The 22,179-nt window shown below is 44.6% G+C and overlaps 1 protein-coding gene across 1 annotated transcript in view; it reads left to right on the top strand.

Moving 5' to 3' along the window:
* Positions 1–22,179, top strand: part of FAM135B (family with sequence similarity 135, member B) — a 150,531-nt gene that overhangs the window by 99,007 nt on the left and 29,345 nt on the right. The window contains exons 7-8 of the mRNA XM_010834787.1: positions 16,835–16,988; positions 19,387–19,436. Coding sequence (XP_010833089.1) covers positions 16,835–16,988; positions 19,387–19,436 — 204 coding nt within the window. The remainder of the gene's footprint in view (positions 1–16,834; positions 16,989–19,386; positions 19,437–22,179) is intronic.

The following is a 22,179-nucleotide window of genomic DNA, read 5'->3' as shown; positions in this document are numbered from 1 at the left end:
TGAATTAATAGAATAATATTAGCTAAAATATACTAATAATATTAACTAAAATATCTTTTCCGGGCACTGTCTTAAGCCTTTGCATACACTCTCTGATGTGCTCTTTGCTTGCAGCCTATGAAGAAGCTGCCTTTTATTTCCCTCGTTTTACAGGCAAGGCAACTGAAGCCTACAGAGATAAGCAACCAGCCCAAGTCCAGGTAGACTGTGAGTGACAGGGCTGGAGTTTCAGCCCACGCTGGTATAACTCTAGAGGTTTGCGCTTAGCCATTACGTCTGTTCAGCTGGGGTCATCTTCTGGGGACCCAAACACATTTTCTGTGTTGCTTATGTGAGTGAGTCACCAGAAACCTCAGAATCACCTATGACTGCTTCTCCCTTCCATCCTCATCAGTGGCTGATTCCTTCAAACTCCAGGAGTCTTAGTTTGTCCCCCCCACCCCCTTATCCCTCTTCTACCGCCTGAGCAGATGCCCTTTTACCTGGAAAACGCTCAGCGTCCCACTTGTCACTCACCTTCTGGTCCTCTTCTCTCTCCTCGCCTCACCCAGGCTGATTGGAGATGATGGACCGTAAGCGCATCATCATGACAAACAAGAGGGGGCGTCATATTCGCTTATTTTACATCTTTCAATCTGCACTCACCTTCAGCTTTCTCCCCACGTGTGCACTGTGCTAAAATCGTGTTTTCTTTTTTCACTTCTGCCAAAGGTCTTCCTTTACTTGAGTTTTCACATACATGCCTGGAATTTTCATCCTCCTTGAAAAAAAAAATATGACTATGTCTTTTAAATTATAGGGTCACTTCTTACATGGCATTTTTTCTTGACTTGACCAAGAACGATACAGATACTGTGTGTGTGTGTATGTGTGCGTGTTGCTGTAGCATTTATACACAAATTTATCACAGCATTCACCAAGCTGCGCCAGAACCATTCACCTGTGTGCTGCCTCACACACTCAACTACAAGGGACTTGAATCCAGAAATTACGTACCAATAATCTTTTTAAACTTTCTAACAACATTCTGCTTAGTGCGTAGCCCAGAAACAACACCCAATAATTGATTCTTGAAGAAACTATATACACGATTGATTTGGGCACCACGCTGAATATTTTATAATAATTGATTCTTGAAGAAACTATATACACGATTGATTTGGGCACCACGCTGAATATTTTATGTGTGTACATTCTACTTTGGGTTTCCCTGGTAGCCCAGTTGGTAAATAGACTGCCTGAAATGCAGCAGACCTGGGTTTGATCCCTGGGTCCGGAAGATCCCCTGGAGAAGGCAATGGCAACCCACTCCAGTATTCTCACCTGGAAAACTCCGTGGATGGAGGGCCTTTGGCAGGCTACAGTTCCTGAGGCTGCAAAGAGTCAGATATGATTTAGCAACAAAGACCAGATGTATTCTTCTTCATTCTAAGATAATGGCTCTTTGTAATAATATCAACCATAATTAGGGTTAAGACCACCCAAACTCTTCTCGAAAATTTCTCTTGGCTGGGTGTAGAAGTATTACTAAAAATAACATTTGCATAAGGGAAATGGTGGAGTAGTTTGTAAAAAGAGAATAGCTCTCATTTACTAGGATCAAATGGCAACCCACTCCAGTACTCTTGCCTGGAAAATCCCATGGATGGAGGAGCCTGGTAAGCTACAGCCTGTGAGCCGCAAAGAGTTGGACATGACTGAACGACTTCACTTTCTTTCTTTCTGTTGAGAGGCAGAGAGTGGCCAGCCCTAGGGGATCTGTGACTTGGGTTTGGTGAGGGGAAGGTATATAGATGCTGGCAGGTGGGGATGGGAGACTGGATTCAGGGTCAGAACAGGCTGGTGTCTGGACAATTGAAGTCAGGGCAAGGGGAAACCATGGGCAGAGGGCCCAGGCTTTGGTCTCTGGATTAGAGTGGCTTTCATAACAAACCCAGGGGGCCTACTTATCAAGTTACTGGGAGTGAGCTTGAGAGCCAGGCATCCAGCCACTGGTCTCCAGGGCTGGTGAGGGATTCATACCCATCAAGCCCTCCTGTTCTGCATGGTGCCTACTTGGTGCCAACCTCTGCATGGGTTCCAGTCCAGTGGAGCTGGCGGCTTTCTCTCTGCTGCTCATTGAGCTCAGCAAACCTTCCCTCCTTTGCACTCCATTTCCTTTCACTTCTTTCTCTACCCTTCTTTTGCTTAAATCCACAAACAGCAATTTTCAAGGGAGATAAACCTCCTCAGTATTTGATCCTGAACAAGCTAAAATCCGATTCCCAAAAGATGTTCGTGCCAGATCAGGGAGTCAAGTCTTTAAGAATCAAAGGCATCAAGTGAAACAAAAAAGGAATTATATGAAATCAGAAATAATGCCCAGAGTGGAACTAACCTCTCCCATTGCTCCCACTGCCTGCCTGCTATAACCCTTGAGCATGATCTAATTATGAGGAGAAATGAGATGACATTATATTAACACTAAAATATTATTAATAAAAATAATAGAATTAACTGTGATAGTGATAATAGTCATCATTATTATTTATTCATTGTATCTACTATTTATGGAGTGGCCATCTGGTGTACTTAATATCTACCAGGCTCTTGATTTATTACATAACTAAAATCTGTCATCAATCTTGTATTATGGATGGCATCTCATTCCAAATTTTTTAACAGATAGATTCAGTGATTTCATATGCAGAGTGGAGCCCTGATGAGGTTAAAATCTGCTACACCAACATGTCAATTCAGATTGACCCTGACAGTGGAGGGCATGCTCATTTCATTCAACACGTGGTCTCTCATGTTTTTAAAATATCACACATACAATTGGGGATTTTTAAAGAGCTTTGATATGCATCCAATTGCATTGATGGATAGTTATTTAGTTAAGTCAGAGCTTTCCTTCAAACTAGACTTTAAAAATAAAGACATTCATCAGAAAGGTGTTTGGGGTTTTTATGATGATCTGACAACTAAATTGCTTGTTCAGTTTGAGTTGTATAATGTTGTTCTCAATTAGATTAAATATTAAGCATCCAGTTTGCCAAATGCTGGCAAAATTGCTGAACATTACATACAGTTTGGAGAACTGCTTTTAATGAAGAACAAATGGAAGTTAAATACTAGAAAGTGAAAGTGTCAAAGCTATAAATGTTTTAATGGAGAGATTCAGCATTTTCAAATGTTGGATATTTCAGGATATTCTGCATTGTAATGATGGGTATTGACTCCAGTTACCTTAATTAAAGAATCTACTGTCTGCAGAATCCTCGTTAGTACATACAGTTTTCAAGTGGCCTATTCATATCATTTGAAGGCTCTGTCTATAATACTGAAAATCAAAATCACCCATATTTAGGGACTTCCTTGGTGGTGCAGTGGTTAAGACTCCACAATTTCAGTGCCAGGAGCATGGGTTCAGTCCCTGGCCAGGAGACTAGGATCCTGCATGCCACATGATGTAGCCAAAAACACAAAACCTAATTAAAAACAAAACCAGTATTACTCATCCCCTCAAGCGAAGTCTGTAATAAACTTTAAAATTAAAAATTAAAAAAAAAAATCACCTGTATTTGGAAGAGAGTAGGGACGTGGGATTCTGGCTCACCTCCCATTTCTATGCCTTGATCTCTTTAGTACAGAGAAAAGGGAGACAGTGTCTGTATGGTGTGGTTACCAGTACAAAGGCCACCAGCATCATGCTAGCTTCTGGGCTCTCTGACCTGTCCTTTCTGTGCGAGTTAGAGCTCTGTCATCTGTCCTCCCACATCTATAAAGTAGCATACATGCACCTTCTCTGTATTGCTGTAATGCAAGCCCTTGTTATTTGTGAGATGTTCATTCTTTGCCAGATATTCTTCTAAGTACTCACCTTCCATTTCCTGTCTCGGTTGTTCCTCACTATATTTCTTGGTGGTAATTATTTCTTACTATTTTTGTTTTGTAGGTGAGGTATTAATCACACATTCAGACTGGGCTATATGTCATACAGAAGGTGCTCACCGTATTCAACAGAGTAATAGCAAATAATATGCAGTCAATAAGTACAGATGGTTGGATAGCATTACCAACTCAGTGGACATGAAATTGTGCAAATTCCGGGAGATAGTAAGAGACAGGGAGGCCTGGCGTGCTGCAGTCTGTGGGGTCACAAAGAGTTGGACATGACTTACTGGAGCCTATTATACAGAGTGAAGTAAGCCAGAAGGAAAAACACCAATACGGTATACTAACGCATATATATGGAATTTAGAAAGATGGTAACAATAACCCGGTGTACAAGACAGCAAAAGAGACACTGATGTATAGAACAGTCTTATGGACTCTATGGGAGAGGAAGAGGGTGGGAAGATTTGGGAGAATGGCATTGAAACATGTAAAATATCATGTATGAAACGAGATGCCAGTCCAGGTTCGATGCACGATACTGGATGCTTGGGGCTAGTGCACTGGGACGACCCAGAGGGATGGTATGGGGAGGGAGGAGGGAGGAAGGTTCAGGATGGGGAACACATGTATACCTGTGGCAGATTCATTTTGATATTTGGCAAAACTAATACAATTATGTAAAGTTTAAAAATAAAATAAAATTAAAACAAAAAACAAAAACAATGATGAGTATGCTGCTGCTAAGTCGCTTCAGTCATGTCCGACTCTGTGCGACCCCATAGACAGCAGCTCACCAGGCTCCCCCATCCCTGGGATTCTCCAGGCAAGAATACTGGAGTGGGTTGCCATTTCCTTCTCCAAGGCATGAAAGTGAAAAGTGAAAGTGAAATCGCTCAGTCGTGTCTGACTCTTAGTGACCCCATGTACTGCAGCCTTCCAGGCTCCTCTGTCCATGGGATTTTCCAGGCAAGAGTACTGGAGTGGGGTGCCATTGCCTTCTCTGATGATGAGTATAGACCAGCATAAAAATAAGTCAACTGCCCTAGCCTCAGTTAAGAAGTGTTGCAATATTAATGCTGTCACTTTAGTGGCCTTACATTTAACAGTTTGGTCTTGAATGCTAAGGAAAATGCAGCTATGTAAACTGCACAGCAATATTTGAATGCAACGTGGCCGTGGACACAATCCAGATTTTACTTAACATGTGTTAAGATTATTATTGGTCTATAAATGTTGATAGTATTTTATAGAAAGCTCTTCTTCAATTCCTGACAGTTTGTCTCTCTATCTATAAAATGAGGATAATAATGACACATCCTTAATAGGATTGATTTAAAAGCTCTAGTTATACTATGACTTCTTATGCAAACACTCTTATTTTGGTTTCTGCAATAGCTATAATCATTCCAATAAAAGCCAGAAGTATTCTGAGCTGGTTTCTTATAGAAATAAACATTCTAAAATGACAGTATTGGTACAGTGGCCTCCCATTTGCCTTAATAATCTCTCAGAACAGCATGATCTGTTTTCTGCAGAGGCCAAGAGAGAACCAGTGTTTGCTCCAGAGAGGCTGGAATTGTTGGTGGTTAGGAAAGTGGGCTCTGGGATTAGTTACATGTCATTCCAGCCATAGCCATGACCTGTACCCCCCATGTGACCTTGAGCCAGTCATCCCCAACCTCACTTAGAAATGACTCTCAATGCTGTGTATCTGAGACAAGGTTTATAAGGAGCCACATGGGTGGTGTTTATATGTTTGCTATCAGAATATAGATTCTTTCTTTTCATATTGCCCTACTCTGGTCTTCTTTCCTGGTTCCCCATAGAATGAGCTGTGTATAATAGAAAGTCCACCTGAAGTACTAGGGAGAAAGATAAGGACCCAATTTACACAGGAGACTTCAGAACTCTAAAATAGGAGAGTAATTATTGATGCTGACTCTATGCTGACTTAATTCCAGTGCCAGCTAAAGGAATTTAATACCTTTGATAATTACAGTCACAAAGGCATAGAATTTTACATATTTAAGAGACTGTAGTGAACCCCTCCAGCATTCTAAGTAGAAACATTTACCATGGTCACCATATCCCAAGGTGCTGAGACTGACCGCTCACTTATTCTGCAGATATGTCTGGGTTTCTGATCTGTAAACTAGTCCCTTGGGATGGAAGTATTAATTGCTTGACCCTTAGCACACTACATAATTTACCCAGTGTATCTGATGGCCATTTCACCTTACTTCTGCCATTTTTATTGTCCCTGTTCTTGCTGTCTTATCCTCAGTTGAGACGATGTTGTTTCTGGTGAATTTAGAATAGGACCCAGGGGAAGAACAGAGCAAGGCTGTGCTGCTTTGGAATCCTGGACTTGTCTTTTAGTAATTATGGAACCTCAGGCTATTTACTTAACATCTCTGAGACTGTTCCACTTTTGCATATTTACATCATGATTTCAACTTCCCTGAATGTTTGGAGGGCCAGATGCAATGACTAATGAGAAGCCAGTCATAGAAGAGGGCTAAACATGTGTCTTCCCATCCCCACTGACGGGCATACCGGCCATGTATTGTCCATTTCTTACATGTCTCTTTGTGCCGGGGAATTGTTTTTTGATCCCTTGGAGGAGGGCATGGCAACCCACTCCAATTCTTGCCTGGAGAATCCTGTGGACAGAGGCTCCCTGAGGCGGGGCTACAGTCCATAGCATCACAAAGAGCTGGACATGACTGAAGCAACTTATCATGCACACACAACATGATATGTCTGACCCTCCCATGATCAGACTCCAGGCTGTCTGTCCCCAATCATCTCCTGCTTGTTTCTCCTGACTATTTACCTTAGCAGCAAAGTACTGATTATATTTCCCTGTACTTTATTAATTTGTTCCCTCACTGCCTTTGTTTATGACTGTTCTGGTGCCCTCCCTCATCCATGGTCTACCCACCTAGCCTTTTGAGTTTCAACTGTAGCACTGCTTCTTCCAAGAAGCTTTCCCTAGCTGCTCCTTTCCACACACTCATTGCATCCTAAGGTTTTCTCTAGTATGCTTGCCATGTTGCGCTACAATTTTGCATTCATGTCCCTGGTTCCTCCAACTTGAGACTATTTTCTTCCAGGGGGAGGAGGGCAGTGTGTGCTAATGTCTGGAGCTCAAGTGCTTAGGACACTGACAGACACACAGGAAGCACCGAACATAGAGTAATTAGGATCATGATGATAACCCAGATTGAACTGACCCCATTGATGTGCTGAAGACACCCAATGGGACTTCCAACCATAGTACTTCTAATATAAGGATACAGTTCTCCGAAGTCCAGTGGATCCAGAACAACAGTATATGCATTTGCCCAAATTACTTAATAGGCATTAAGGAAACTTTGAAGATAGTTATGAATTATTCAGAGTCAATATGTCATCTTATCTAATAACCAGTGAGTTATTACTTTTTAAACTTTTAAATAAATCTCTTGGTGATATAGAGATTGAAAAAAATTATTAATGAAAATACCACCCCTTCAGTGCATCAGTGAGAGAATTCATATGGAGTTCTTACCAATAATGATTAGAAGACTAATGGGCTGGTGTTTGTTGTACTTTAGGAAAGAAGACAAAGAGCATTTTTCCTTTATCCCTACTCTTGTCCAGTGAGGCCAATCAGCTACTGTCCGAGGTGCTGAAGTTGGTGAGCAGCAAAAGCAGGATTGTAACCCCTCAGTGTTTTCTTAATTTTTGTGGGGTAAAGCAACAGAGTTCCATAGAAATTCATTGAACTTGGAATTACAGAAATGACCTGGGGTCATTTCTTTCCTTTAAAAAACTTTCTGAAGTCTTTTAAAAACTGCTGTTTAAGACAGGCAGTGTGAGTAAAGAAGAAAGAAAACAATAATTGAGAATCAGGAAGGAAAACAATAAACAACAAAGACTGTTGAGGTCTGATTTTCAGCCACACAATTTAGGCTTGTCCTCTGGACCACAATAGAACAGTTGAGCACTCAGGGGCATTAGCTTTGTGCAGTGATTTTCAAGTTTTATTTATTTATTTTTAAACTAAGGACTTCTTTTTCAAATGAATGCCTAGGCAGAGTCCAACATAAAACTGCTGTGAACAGAAAAGCTCTGATGAAGTGGGGGCCTCATCCACCCTTCCCCTTTGCTGCTGCTGTGGTAGCCCCATGACTTCTCAAAATAGCGATTGAAATCCACTAATCTATTCTAACCCTCCAGCCAACACTGACCAACTCTTCCGTTTGTGCCCTGTGTTCCTGAGCACCCCAGGTAATATGACACAGGGAAGAATTAGTGTCATCAAAGGAGATCAGATCTGCTACATGTGGAGGGAAGCTGCTACACAATATCTTATTCCCCCCAAGTGAGTGCTGTGCCAATTGGAAAATAAGACAAAATAATAAGACAGATTAGGATTAAAATGAAGATGTGAGATCGCTTGGTTTATATATTTGATCAAGGAGGTCCCAGATCTTGAGCTCCAGAATAAACTGCTTACTTAATCAGATACAGCCATGCTAGATAAATGCAGGCCCCCCTTGAAGACCTTCTCATCTACCAGGCTTCCCCCAGGGCTGAGAGTGGACTTGCTACCAAGAGAGGGAGAGTCCAAGGAAGAACCTCGTTTCTTATCCAGAACTCACCTTTTGCTCAGTAAGTGGGTGGAGAGGAGCTGGAAGTATGAAGCTAGTGGATGTCCCTACATCAAGAGAAGAGGAAGAGTGTTCTCATCCACAGCATGTGCCTTTAGGACTTTGATCCATTAGCTCCCCTCAGTGGGATGTTGTGCCATAACCACTGCCCCTTCCACCGGTGATACTCCTTTACAGCGCATCTCTTCATTTTCCCTATTGCCCTTCATTTTTTCTAAATTCCCCTTCAGTCAGCCACATGGATGGAAAGTATGTGAAAGTAGCTGGGATTAGAAGATGAAGAATATTCTGTTTCTGATTTCCAGGAGGGGAGGCAGGGGTACAACCAACTTGCAGAGGGAGAGAAACACAAAACCAAATTTATTCATTTTATGGCTGGAGGCACATAGATCTCCCTGGGATTGTTCAACAGTCATTTGTATGATCATTCAGTCCTGGAGCCATGTGGTGCTGGAGGGCAGAAAGTACATACATGCAAATTGGAGCAGATGCCTAGGTGGGAATATGGCCTAGGCTTGAGACCATGAGTTACTTTCCCCACATCGTGCCTGCTCATCTGTCCAAGCCTGGCAACTCTCCTTCACCTTTGCCCCTGCTGAAAGAACCTCTGTGGATTACCAGTAAGAGGGTGATAGGAACGACTTTGAATTTGTGATTTCTATATGTTAACCATTTTTGGTAAGAAATACTTGTAACTCAACTCACAGCTAGTCACCATGACCCAGTGTGTTGGGACATAAAAATTGGGAACCGTTAACTAAGGTAGCAGCAGTGCGTTGTGTGTGTGCTCTATCGTTCAGTCATGTCCGATTCTCTGTGGCCCTGTGGACCGTAGACCACCAGGTTTCTCTGTCCACGGGGTTACCCAGGCAAGAATACTGGAGCGACTTGCCATTTCCTCCTCTAGAGGATCTTTCTGACCCAGGGATCAAACCCGGGTCTTCTGTGTCTCCTGCATTGGCAGGCAGATTCTTTACCACTTGGGAAGCCCAGCATCAATGTGCTGCTGACAATTAAAAGGGCAGAAAGTTAAAACTGTTTTCCTGGAATTACAGCTAGTTAGTTACAAAGTGAAGGCTAGCACAAGGGGGTTTTGATTCCTCTTGAAATCCGTAGAGCTAGTTTCCTTTGAAAATTGAGGCTTTGACTGGAATTAGAAGCTTAACTCTTCTGCCTCCTGGATGTGTGAACACAGACTCTTTCAACTCCCTGAAGCTCAAATCGAAGATTAAATTCAGCATTAAGACTAGGAATGTGTGGTTTCCAGTGTCAGACTGCGTCTGCATTGCTGGTGTACATTTTGTATGCCATGACACCTGCAGAAAAGTTATTTGATATTTACCATTCTGGAGTTCAGTTTCCCAATCTATAAAATGGGGATAAATAATTGTGCTTATTTCATTGGGTTGGCATATGAATTAAATAATTGATACCTATAAAACACTTATTGCCTGACATTTAATAGACTTAAATAATAAATGTTAGCTGTGTATTAATGATGTTGCAGTTATTATTGTTATTTTTTATTGGTTAAAACAAAGATAGTGGTGAAAAACTGGCTAAATCACCAAGAAGAGGAATTCAGGAACCAGAAAATAGTACCAGGCACACAGCAGGCATACAATGAACATTTGTTGTTGTCAGTAGCTAAGTTGTGTCTGACTCTTTGAGACCCCATGGACTGTAGCACACGAGGCTTCCCTGTCCTTCCCTATCTCCTGGAGCTTGCTCAAACTCATGTCTATTGAGTTGGTGACATCATCCAACCCTCTCATCCTCTGTCACCCTCTTCTCCTGCCCTCAGTCTTGTCTAGCATCGGAGTCTTTTCCAGTGGGTCAGCTTTTCTCATCAAGTGGCCAAAGTATTAAAGCTTCAGCATCAGTATCAGTCCTTCCAGTGAACATTCAGAGTTGGTTTCCTTTAGGATTGACTGATTTGATCTCCTTGCAGTCCAAGGAACCCTCAAGAGTCTTCTCCAGCACCACAGTTTGAAAGCATCAGTTCTTTAGGTAAGTGTTTCAGGTTCAAAGACATAACACACCATCTAACCTCAAAGTGTGCATGGAGGTTTGGAGAGAGAACTTCACAGAAATAACTGTGGTCTGATGAGGTATGTATAAGGGACCCGAGAGGAGCGGGTGGTTGGAAAAGCTTCACAAGGGACAGGACATTGATCTGATTCTTTGTGGTGAGTTTCAAGCAGCAAGGGGACGGGGTTTTAAAAGAAGGAATGGCAACTAGTGGGCTCTGGAGTGAAACAAGAGGCAGCCACTGACCCTGGAGTTGTGATTGGGGCTCGAGGCTTTGGATGCCATTCCAAGGGATACAGACTCAGTCTTGTAGACAGTGTCTGTGCGCTCACTCGCTCAGTCGTGTCTGATTCTTTGCAACCCCATGGAGTGTGGCCTGCCAGGCTTCTCTGCCCATGGAATTTTTTCAGGCAAGAATACTGGAGTGAGTTGCCATTTACTTCTCCAGGGGATCTTCTCGATCCAGGGATGGAACCTGTGTCTCCTTTGTCTCCCGCATTGGCAGGTGGGTTCTTTACCACTAGTGCCTCCTGGGAAGCCAGTGGGGATGCTCTAAACCAACTTGCATTCAGTGGTGCTGCAGATGAAAGGTGCTACCTGGGCAGTGAGAATGATTAGAAGGATGTGGTAGCAATTAAAGTAAGCTATAGAGAAGACTCAAGGTAGGGCAGAGGCAAGAGTGTCTTCAAACTTTCAAGATTCTTGAGATGAGAGAGGTCTAGAGACTAGAGGAACTCCTTGGCTTCCTATAATGTTGGGCAAGGTGGGTCCATTTACAAGGACCAGAGGGAAGAGAAGGATCAGGTAAGAGGGACAGTAATAAGCTCCTTTAAAAAAATTTTTTTTTTTAATTAGAGGATAATTGCTTTACAATGTGTTGGTTTCTGCTGTAGAACAATGTGAATCAACTATAAGGATACATATGTCCTCTCTGGCTTGAGCCACGTCCTCACCTCCCCCCCCACCACCTCTCTAGGTCATCACAGAGCACCAGGCTGAGCTTCCTGTGCTATAGAGCAGCTCCCCACTAGCTATCTACTTTACACATGGTAGTGTATATATGTCAGTGCTACTGTCTCAATTCATCCCACCCTCTCCTTGCCCTGCTGTGTCCACAAATCTGTTCTCTACATCTGCGTCCCTATTCCTACTCTGCAAATATGTTCATCAGTACATTTTTCTAGATTCTATTTGTTGTTGTTCAGTTGCTCAATCGTGTCTTTTTGCAACTCTGTGGACTGCAGCACACCAGGCTTTCCTGTCCTTCACCATCTCCTGGAGCTTGCTCAAACTCATGTCCATTGAATCAATGATGCCATCCAACCATCTCGTCCTCTGTTGTCCCCTCCTCCTGCCTTCACTCTTTTCCAACATCAGGGTCTTTTCTAATGAGTCAGTTCTTTATCAAGTGTCTAAAGTATTGGAGCTTTAGCTTCAGCATCAGTCCCTTCAATGCATGTATATTAATATATGACATTTGTTTTTCTCTTTCTGACTTACTTCACTCTGTATAACAAGTATTTTAAGATGCCTTCGTGACAACAGGCAAGCTATCCAATCATCAGTTTGGAATAGAGATCTAGAGATCAGGGCAGGGATTAGATGCAGAAATGTAGGTTTGAGAGGCATGCATATAAAGGTCTAATTTGATGGAAAGCTTAGCTATCTTCATTAGGTAATAAATGAAGGAGAAAGAAGAACTTCCTAACTAACATTTAACAGATACCTAATATAAACCAGACACTGTACTAAACAATTGAACTTTATTATCCCCACTTTCCATGTTTGGAAACTGACATTTCAGACATTTAAGAACTAACTTAGTCACATGGATAGTATGCAAGCAAGGAATAGACCCTATTTGACTTTGGATTCTGTGTTCCAACCAATCTTTATCCCTGCACAGCTCCCTGAAGACTTCCATTAAGTTAAAGTCCACTTGTCGGTTTCAACCTCCTGGTTGACCCTGGAAGTGAGAGCTGCATAACTGATAGATGTGTTTTCAGAGGCCATCAATGGGTGTGTCCTAATTTTAAAATTTCCTTTTGGTGTACCCTGACATTGCACTGAGCCATCATATAAGTCCATGTTTTACCCAGATGGTTTTGTTTAATCCTTAACCCTAATAGACCATACTATGATCGCTTCCTCTATGTGCATGTTGTACAGATGATCCCATGGGGGTGGGCCCTGGCCAGGAACACCTTCCATTGTGAGTCTGCACACAGTCTCCTGTTTGGCTCACCCTGCATGAATCCTGTTGTATTATTTAGGGTTTCCATTCCAGACTGTTGATCAGGAGGACGGCTAAAAGTTCTTCCTTTGTGCTGGGGAGATTGGGCAAGTTTTTCATTCCACTTCTTGCAATTCTATTAGGGGCATAGGTTCATCCATGCTGGCTCTGCAGGACTGGAGGGTCAGCGAATGGGATTTTCTATGGCAAATCACTCACTTTCCAAACATGCGGTTGAGTACTTATGGAAATACCATTTGTTTTGTTTATAATAATAGGCATATAATATCCAGGCATATTTTATTAGGATTTCTCTTTGGGTTAGCATTCTGACTTCATATTATCTCAGTAATCATCTTGAATCAGCCTTCTGAATATTCTCCAACATTCTCTGTATGTCTCTCTGTATAAGAACATTTGTATAAGATTTGTGTTTCGTCTGAAAAGTGGAACTTAATAATGGACTTTATAGATCCTTTGCCTCATCCATGGGTCCTGGAGCACTGTCAAAAGGAGGCCTTGGTGATAAGAAAATGCAGTTGTGAGCAGGACTGGAAAATGGAGGGTTTCGGGGCTGTCGGAAGCAAACAAGCTGGGAACTCAGAGCCACGAGATCCAATGCCTTTGTTAATCCTCTGTCGCTTTTATTTCTGCTTAGTCACAGCTGAGGGAGGCACTGCAGGGCTTGTATTCAGGCCTCTGTCATAGTTAAGCGGAGCAGCTGTCCTCTGCCAGCGTGGTTCCCAGAGGCACACGTGGCAGGTGAGCAAGGACTGCCTTTGCTGAGCCCCTGAACTTGAGAATCCTTCCTGCTGCGGGCAGAAACACGGAGTGACCTTGTGCAGCTCACTGTATCCTTTGAGCCACAGCCTTTAACCTGCGGAATGGGAATTGGATTTCTATCACTTATTTGGTCTGAGAAGAAAGAACTTCAAGCCATAAGTGATAAAAATAAGTAATAGAGAAATGTCCCAGAACATCTTCCAACATGCTATGCTATGCTATGCTAAGTCACTTCAGTCGTGTCTGACTCTGTGTGACCCCATAGATGGCAGCCCACCAGGCTTCCCCGTCCCTGGGATTCTCCAGGCAAGAACACTGGAGTGGGTAGCCATTTCCTTCTCCAATGCATGAAAGTGAAAAGAGAAAGTGAAGTCGCTCAGTCGTGTCCGACTCTTAGCGACCCCATGGACTGTAGCCTACCAGGCTCCTCTGCCCATGGGATTTTCCTGGCAAGAGTACTGGAGTGGGGTGCCATTGCCTTCTCCGACATGAGTCTGTCTGTTTTAGAACATACATGCATGTAAGTGCACATAAATATACATCAATATGTATGCATATGGAAGCTTCATAGAAGGACGTACAAGAAAATTATTCACTCTGGGGAAAGGGAACTGTATATCGTGCTTCCTTTGGTAATACTGAGATTTTTTTTTTTTTTACCATATCTGTATTATATTTTGAAAGTCAAAGTGAGAATATCTGCCTTATAAGGTGCTTGTTAAGGATCCAGTGAGATACAGTGTGATGGGAACATCTAGATGGTTCATGAACAGTGAATTATTTCTTGCTCTGTAGACCTGGAGAGTGCAGCACACACGCTTCCTGCTATGCACAAACTTTGCTTGTCTTCCCACAGCTGTACTGCTTCTGATCTTAATATAATAGGAAAGATGAGAAGTAGGAATATACAGATTACCCTGGGCCACTGGTGACTACAGGTGTCCTGCCTGGGTTTTCTGCTTGATGAAATGGAGAAACCTTTCAATGCCAAAGCTTGTTGAATGTCTTTGTTCAGTCCAAATCAGTAGGGGCCTCGTTAGGCAAAGCCAGGGTTAATTTGAGGTGCTGGGGAGTGAAGGACGCTGCTGGGACTTTCCACAGGGAATTCTGTGATGCCCAGTTTCCACCTTTAGACCTGAATCACTCCCTCCTGCTCTGCCAAGGACAATGGTGGCCAACAGTGGGTGGCCAAGTCCCTCTCTGGAGGCTGCTCTGTCTGAGAGAGCTGCTGACCAAGGTCACACCTCCTCCCTGGGTGACCAGTAACAGTCAATGCATGAGTACAAAGGCCTGGCCAGAGAGTCTGCAGGTCCAGAGCTTCCCCTGGGATTGACTGAGGTCTCTGTGCAGCGGGCTCCTCCCTCTGCCCCACCCCCTTCCCATGGACATTGCTCTCCAGAGCACAGGCCACAATCTTCCTGAGGGCTAATGTCTGTCCTGCAGTCTCTTACCAGGGAATTCAAAAAGCAATTCGAAAGCTTTTGAATTGTGGCACTGGAGAAGACTCTCAAGAATCCCTTGGACTGCAAGGAGATCAAACCAGTCAATTCTAAAGGAAACCAACCCTGAATTTTCACTGGAAGGACTGATGCTGAAATGCCAATACTTTGGCCACCTGGTGTGAAGAGCCAACACATTGGAAAAGACCCTGATCCTGGACAAGATTGAGGGCAAGAAACGGAGGTGACAGAGGATGAGATGGTTGGATGGCATCACTGACTCAGTGGACATGAATATGAGCAAATCCCAGGAGATAGTGAAGGACTGGGAAGCCTGGCATGCTGTAGTTCATGGGATTGAAAAGAGTCACACACAACTTGGTGACTGAAAAAACAAGGAATTAACCTAAAACTGACTCAGAGAGAGGTGACGGCAGACCTGACTGAGACTTCCATCCAGGTTTCCTAAGCATTCCATGACTCAGCAAACATGATGTAGTGATGAGAGTGCAAACAAGTGCACCCACCTTCGTGACACCATTGGGAGTAGAGGAAGTTCAGATGGCTGCTGACCCCTATCAGACCTGTCCTGCCCCCACTTCACCGACTCAGCCCTCTTAGAAGGAGGCAAGGGAGAAGGAGACAAAGAGGGCAGGAGGCTGCCTCATAGACAGCATGCAAGTCAACTCACAGGAGCCAAGAGGACGTAGTCTGACAACATTTTACCTGGAGTTTCACCCAGCAGGGCAGGCTAGGAAGCACGAGATGGTGAAGAGACATTTACTTGCTCCCCTCATAGCCACACGGGCCATAGATTCCTACACTGTGGAATTCTCCAATTGGTGTGTGCTAAGTCGCGTCCAACTCTTCGTGACCCCATGGACTGTAGCCTGCCAGGCTCCTCTGTCCATGGGACTCTCCAGGCAAGAATGCTGGAGTAGGTTGCATTTCCTCCTCCAGGGGATCTTCCTGACCCAGGGATCAAACCCATGTCCCATGTCTCTCACATTGGCACGTGGATTCTTTACCACTGGCACCAGCTGGGAAGCCCACAGTACTCAGTACCTCTCTTTTTCCGTCCAAACCCATCTCTGAGAATCCTTTCTCTCATTTTTAAGTCCTTCCTGAAATTCACCTGAAGTCATCCTTCTCTGGCGGGGTTGCAAGAAATTCAGAACTGTCCTGGTCCTCCTCCATCATGTCTCGGCCTACAAGTAACTTGTGGACTCAGGCATCTTTTCCTGCAAGATAAATGACTTGCAATGTGTAATTATGGGTGTAATGTGTCTTACACCTACAGACACAGTATTGAGCATTCTCAAACTCATGGTCACACCCACAGCCTCTGACACTTTCAACACTGAGAGCTGAAACTCACTGACTTCTTCCTATTTTACAGCCAAGCTTTTTTTCTCCTTCTCAGCACTGTGCTCTTCATCCACCAATACAGAGGTCTTTCTAAATGCCTTACCTCCCTGTGAGAAGGAGCCCCCTCTGTCGGTCACATGGCTTCTTCTTACAGTGGCAAGAAAGAGTCTTACAAGAGGGGGCGACATTCACTTGCCCCAAACCTGTGAGGTCCGTGCCCTCATCATGGTCATCACCATCATCTAATGTTGTTATTACTATCGTTATTGTTTTAATTTGAAAATTATAAGACAGAGGCTTGGCCAGTTTCAGTGGGTTTCCCATGCAGAAGGGGAGGGAGGAGATTCCAACTCTTTTGCTGGAGTCTTGACCGTCTTCCCCAGTTTTCTCAGGACCAGGCCCCAGGGATGGTCCTCAGCTTCTGCTTGTGTTTCCCCCCACAGGGGAGCTTCTACGTGCCCTCTGAGAACTGCATGCAGCACGCTTACAAGTGGCACCGGGAGCTGTGCTTCCTGCTCTTGCACGCCTACCGGGGACTGCGTGCCTACTTCCTGACCATCCTGAGGGACATCCCTGAGCTGCCGCGCATGGAGCTGGGTAAGGGGCTGGGAACTAGGAATGGGGGGGACTCAGCCCAGCAGCTGACCCTCTGCCCTCGGGCGTCAGCACACTCTTGTAAATGTCACAGTAGCAAGCACTGTTTCAGGTAGGTTTGGTTTGGTCTTTGTTTTGGTGTTTGGGCATTTTACATCATTCTAGCAGGAGGACATCGTGGGCATGCCAATGCAGGAAGAAAAGGCACATGTGCCTCTAGTCATCGTGTTCATTTACTCATTCATTCATTCATCCACCAAGGTATTAAATTTATTAAACATGTATTAAACATCTACCCTGGGTACATAATGTGGATTTGCTTTCTAAGGGAAAATGCCTGTTTGCAGCCTTTTTCTTAATGAGGCTGTAGCTACGGGATTGCAACTTACAAGAGTGTAAAACAGTCCAAGAAATACCTAAATGTATGTGTTTAATGGGTTATTAGAGAAAGCTCTCGGTAGTCATCATCTCTGGCTTTCCAGGGATGACTTGCTTCTTGTACATCACCAGACATCATGATCATTGGGCCCCTTCCCTCTTGACTGACGGATGGTGGGACTGCAGCTCAGAGAGGTGAAATGACCACTCAGGGTCACACAGCCTCGTGTGGCAGGATGGGGCAGGAGCACAGAGGTCCTGTGCTTGGGGCAGCCTTTTATATCAGGTCACACTCATTCACAGTAGGCAGTGGGTTATTGTTCTGCTCAAAGTCCCCTAAAGAGGCCCTTTGTCCTTGGAACAGAAGCCAGGCCCTCAACCTGGTGCATGCTTAGTCGCTTCAGTCGTGTCTGACTCTCTGCGACCCCATGGACCATGGCCTGCCAGGCTTCTCTGCCCATGGGATTCTCCAGGCAAGAACAATGGAGTGGGTTGCCATTTCCTTCTCCGACTCAGCCTGCTATTCACGGTTAATAACAGCCCTGCTGTGGGGAACCTCAGTGTCTCTCCCTGAGCCCTGAGATCTCACCTTTGGAGCGTAGATTTGGTGGGATCAATGGCCTTGTGTGTGTCTGTTATTACACTGAACACGCCACACAACAATCCTGTATTTGCATATTTCTCATCCCCACTAGACTGGGGGTCTTTAAGGGCAGAAGCCGGATCTGAGCCCAGATCCCTCACACCGAGTGCTTGGCGTGCAGAATGAAGGAGTAGTTGCAGCATTGTTGTTGCCTTGACCTCTGGCGCCCTCTTACCACCTGGGTTTTGTCAGCTCTAAGGCCCTCTTTTGAAAAAAATTGTATTTGGCAACACCGTGTGGGATAAGGGATCTTTGTTCCTTGACCAGGGATTGAACCCATCTTCCCTACACTGGGAGCACAGAGTCTTCTTAACCGCCGGACTGCCAAGGAAGTCCCTCTGATGCCCTCTTTGAAGCACATGATCTTGGAGTTGAAATTTTTCAGGTCAGATGCACTCAAAGGAGACCCGCACAGCTCGGAGCCAGTTTAGCTCAGACAGAAAGTGAAGCCAGTGTCCTTGTAGTTGGCTTCTTGCTTCAACTTTTTTTTTTTAGACCAAAAAAAGAACTGAATGTATTTGTTCATTCACTCACTCACCATATTTTTATTGAATGTTTACTGTACCAGGCATTGTGCCAGACCCTGAGTGCACAGCCACGGACACTGACCAAAGCCTGTTCCACCTCGTGTGGGGCTGAGGGCAGCTGCCAGGTAGGCAGGTGTGTGCCACCCGTAAGGACGTCGGAGCTGAAGGTGTCCTCGCACTCACCTTTTCAACGATGCTTTAAGTAAAACTCATGCAGCAGCCACCCGCAAGGTCTTACCACAGCCACATGGAACTAGGGAGAGTTCAAACACAGGCAAAACTGTGAAGCCGCAAATGGCCAGAGTCCACCCAGTTCCAACTGAGAAGACGTCAAGGTTACAGGCTCCTCTACTGCCTGCATGGAAGGTCGTGATGGGGTGGTGGTGCTGAGCAGGAGGCTAGGCTCTGCCATCCCACGTTCCTGGACTTCTGAACATCCACCTGTGTGAAGGAGATCTAGATCTAGGTCCCAGATGTCAGGATCCAGTTGTGTGTGTGTGTGTGTGTGTGTGTGTGTGCACGCGTGCACCCGTGCACACATACCACAAAAGCACAGCAGAATGTGGGATTGCTTTGGACCACACAAAGTGAACTTGGGGATCTTCCGTTTCTCAGAAATGCATCACATGGAACATGTTGACTCTAACCCAGGGTGACATCACATGGCTTCAAATCATGCTTTTTATAAACAGGATCTTTTAGACACAAGAGATGACAGGAGTCCACAGAGCCTGTATTTTTTTCTGTGACGTCAATGCCGACTTGAAATCTGTGCTTCTTACCTTCCATTAGCAATTCCACAGTTCATTATGTGTTTGTTTCATTATGTTTTTTTTTTCTTTTTTCTTTCTAGAGTCACTTGCTGTTGAAGAAACACTCTCTCAGCTGTGCTCAGAGCTGCAGGTAATCAGGGAGCCAACTCCTTGATTCTGAACAGCAGTAGTTATATGGGGCAGCATTGCTTGCTTGGTGTAGAGATCAGAGATGAAGAGACAAGACTGGTAACCTCCTGTTACGTCTTCAACTGAAGAAACACTCTCACATCCCACTGCCCTAAATCTCTGGGTCTCTTAGACATCTATTGTGTGCCTGGCCACGTGCTAGATATTTTGAAAAACACCAAACAGGTTAACAGGTCTTGGTTTCCCTGACATTTACACTATTTATTGGGCTTCCCCAGTGGCTCAGCGGTAAAGAATTCACCTGCAATGCAGGAGCCACAGGAGACGTGAGTTTCATCTCTGGGTCAGGAAGATCCCCTGGAGGAGGGCATGGAAACCCACTCCAGTATTCTTGCCTGGAGAATCCCATGGACAGAGGAGCCTGGCGGGCTATGGTCCAGAGGGTCGCAGAGTCAGACATGACGGAAGCAACCCAGCACTCACACTTTTTATTGTCCATTATCCATCCACCTAACAAACATTTGTGGACTTTGGGTTATGTGCTTCTCATGGAGGGTGACAGAAATCTTGTGGCTCGGCTCAGACGGCTCACACGTATCATGAGGCTAGCTTCAATGATGACGATGATGTTGAAACAGTGATGTGTTTTTGCCAGATGTTCATCAAGCGTGTTCTAAGGGTCTGTGCTTAATAAGTACTCTGCTGATGCAAGCAGCTGTTTACAGTCTCTGGAGCACTGTCGCATCCCATGGTGTTGGCAGGTCTGGGTGAGCACGGTTATCCTCATGTCATGAGAGGCACACGAGGTGGAAGGCAGCATGCACTTCAGGGTTGGTGACATGGCTAATCCATGTCTGGGCAGGACTTGAGATGGTCTCATTGAAAACTAGCATTTCTGCTTTTTAAACCAGTGTTTCTTATCCCTGGCCTTTCAGTAGAAATACACTTGGACTTTAAAGAAACATCTTGACCTGGGTCCCAGTTAAACTGGTTGAAACAGAGGAGATGGGAGTAGAGTGGAGCTCATGGGTTTGCATGTTTAATTAAAAGCTCTCCAGATATTAATAAATCAAAACTGCAATGAGGTATCACCTCACACCTGTTAGTATGTGCTGTGCTGTGCTTAGTCACTCAGATGTGTCTGGCTCTTTGTGACCCTATAGACTGTAGCCCTCCAGGCACCTCTGTCCATGGGGATTCTCCAGGCAAGAATATTGGAGTAAGTTGCCGTGCCCTCCTCCAGAGGATCTTCGCCACCCAGGGACTGAACCCAGGTCTCTCACATTGCAGGCAGATTCTTTACCATCTGAGCCACCAGGAAAGCCCACCTGTTAGAGTAGCTCTCATCAAAAAGACAAGAAAAATGTGCCGGCAAGAATATGGAGAAAAGAGGACCCTTGTGCCCTGTTGGTGGGAATGTAAATTGATGCAGACACTATGGAAAACAGTATGGAGGTTCCTCAAAAAAATAAAAACTAAAACTACCATGCTGCTGCTAAGTAGCTTCAGTCATGTCCGACTCTGTGCGACCCCATAGATGGCAGCCCACCAGGCTCCCCCATCCCTGGGATCCTCCAGGCAAGAACACTGGAGTGGGTTGCCATTTCCTTCTCCAATGCATGAAAGAGAAAAGTGAAAGTGAAGTCGCTCAGTCCTGTCTGACTCTTAGCGACCCCATGGACTGCAGCCTACCAGGCTCCTCCGTCCATAGCAATTCCAACTTCTGGGTATTTATTCAAAGAAAATGAAATCACGAAGAGATATCTGCACCCCCATGTTCATTGTAACATTATGTTCCCAAGACATGGGAATACCCTGAGTGTCAACCTGAATGCATAAAGAAGATGTACCGTGTCTAAGTGCAGTGGAATATTATACAGCCATAAAAGAAGGAAATCGTTATATTTGTGACAACATGGATGAAACTTGATGGCATGATGCTGAGTGAAATAAGTCATTTAGAAAAAGACAAATGCTATATTATCTCATTTATGTGTGGAATCTTAAAAAAAAAAAAAAGGCTCATAGGAAAAGAGACCACATTGGTGGTTGCCAGGGGCAGGGGTGTGTGGAGGTGAGGGAAGCAAGTGAAGGTGGTCAAAAGGTATAAACCTTCCACTATAAGTAACTTCTGGGGCTGTAATATACAGTATGGTGATTATAACTAACACTTTTGTATTATACATTCAAATTTACCAGGAGAGTAGATCTTAGAAGTGCTCATCACAAGAAAAACTATTTTAGCTCTATGAGGTGATAGGTGTATTAAATAACTTTATTGTGGCAGTCATGTTGTTACCAACTAGGGTTCTTGGTCTTCTTTATCAATAGAAATTGATCAGGGGCCAGACAGGGGATTCAGGCAAGGCTTTACTGGGGTCCCCGCTGCAGTAGGAGGGAGTGAGAACAAGTAACAAGTTTCCTTGCTTGCTCACTCCCCAAGGTGGGGGCAAGCTGGTTCTTTATATGGGGCGAGGGTGGGGTGTGACCAGGGCCAGCGGCAGGGCTTAGGTGTTGTGTCCACCCCTTAGGAGGCGTCTTGTGCAGGGGGCATGCTTTTGCTCCAGGCTCTTCACAACTGGCAGTTGGGTTTTGGTCTGTTTGTATCTTTTGCCCAGAATTTGCTTCAAGTGCCCGTGCACCCAGTCACGTGTAGTCTCGTGCCCCCAGTCACGTGTAGTCTCGTGCCCCCAGTCACGTGTAGTCTCGTGCCCCCAGTCACGTGTAGTCCCGTGCCCCCAGTC

The sequence above is a fragment of the Bison bison genome, unplaced genomic scaffold (genome assembly GCF_000754665.1).
Source record: "Bison bison bison isolate TAMUID 2011002044 unplaced genomic scaffold, Bison_UMD1.0 scf7180017864036, whole genome shotgun sequence".
NCBI lineage: Eukaryota > Metazoa > Chordata > Mammalia > Artiodactyla > Bovidae > Bison > Bison bison.
Note: the sequence above shows the minus strand (reverse complement) of the source record. Positions and strands in the feature narration are given on the sequence as shown.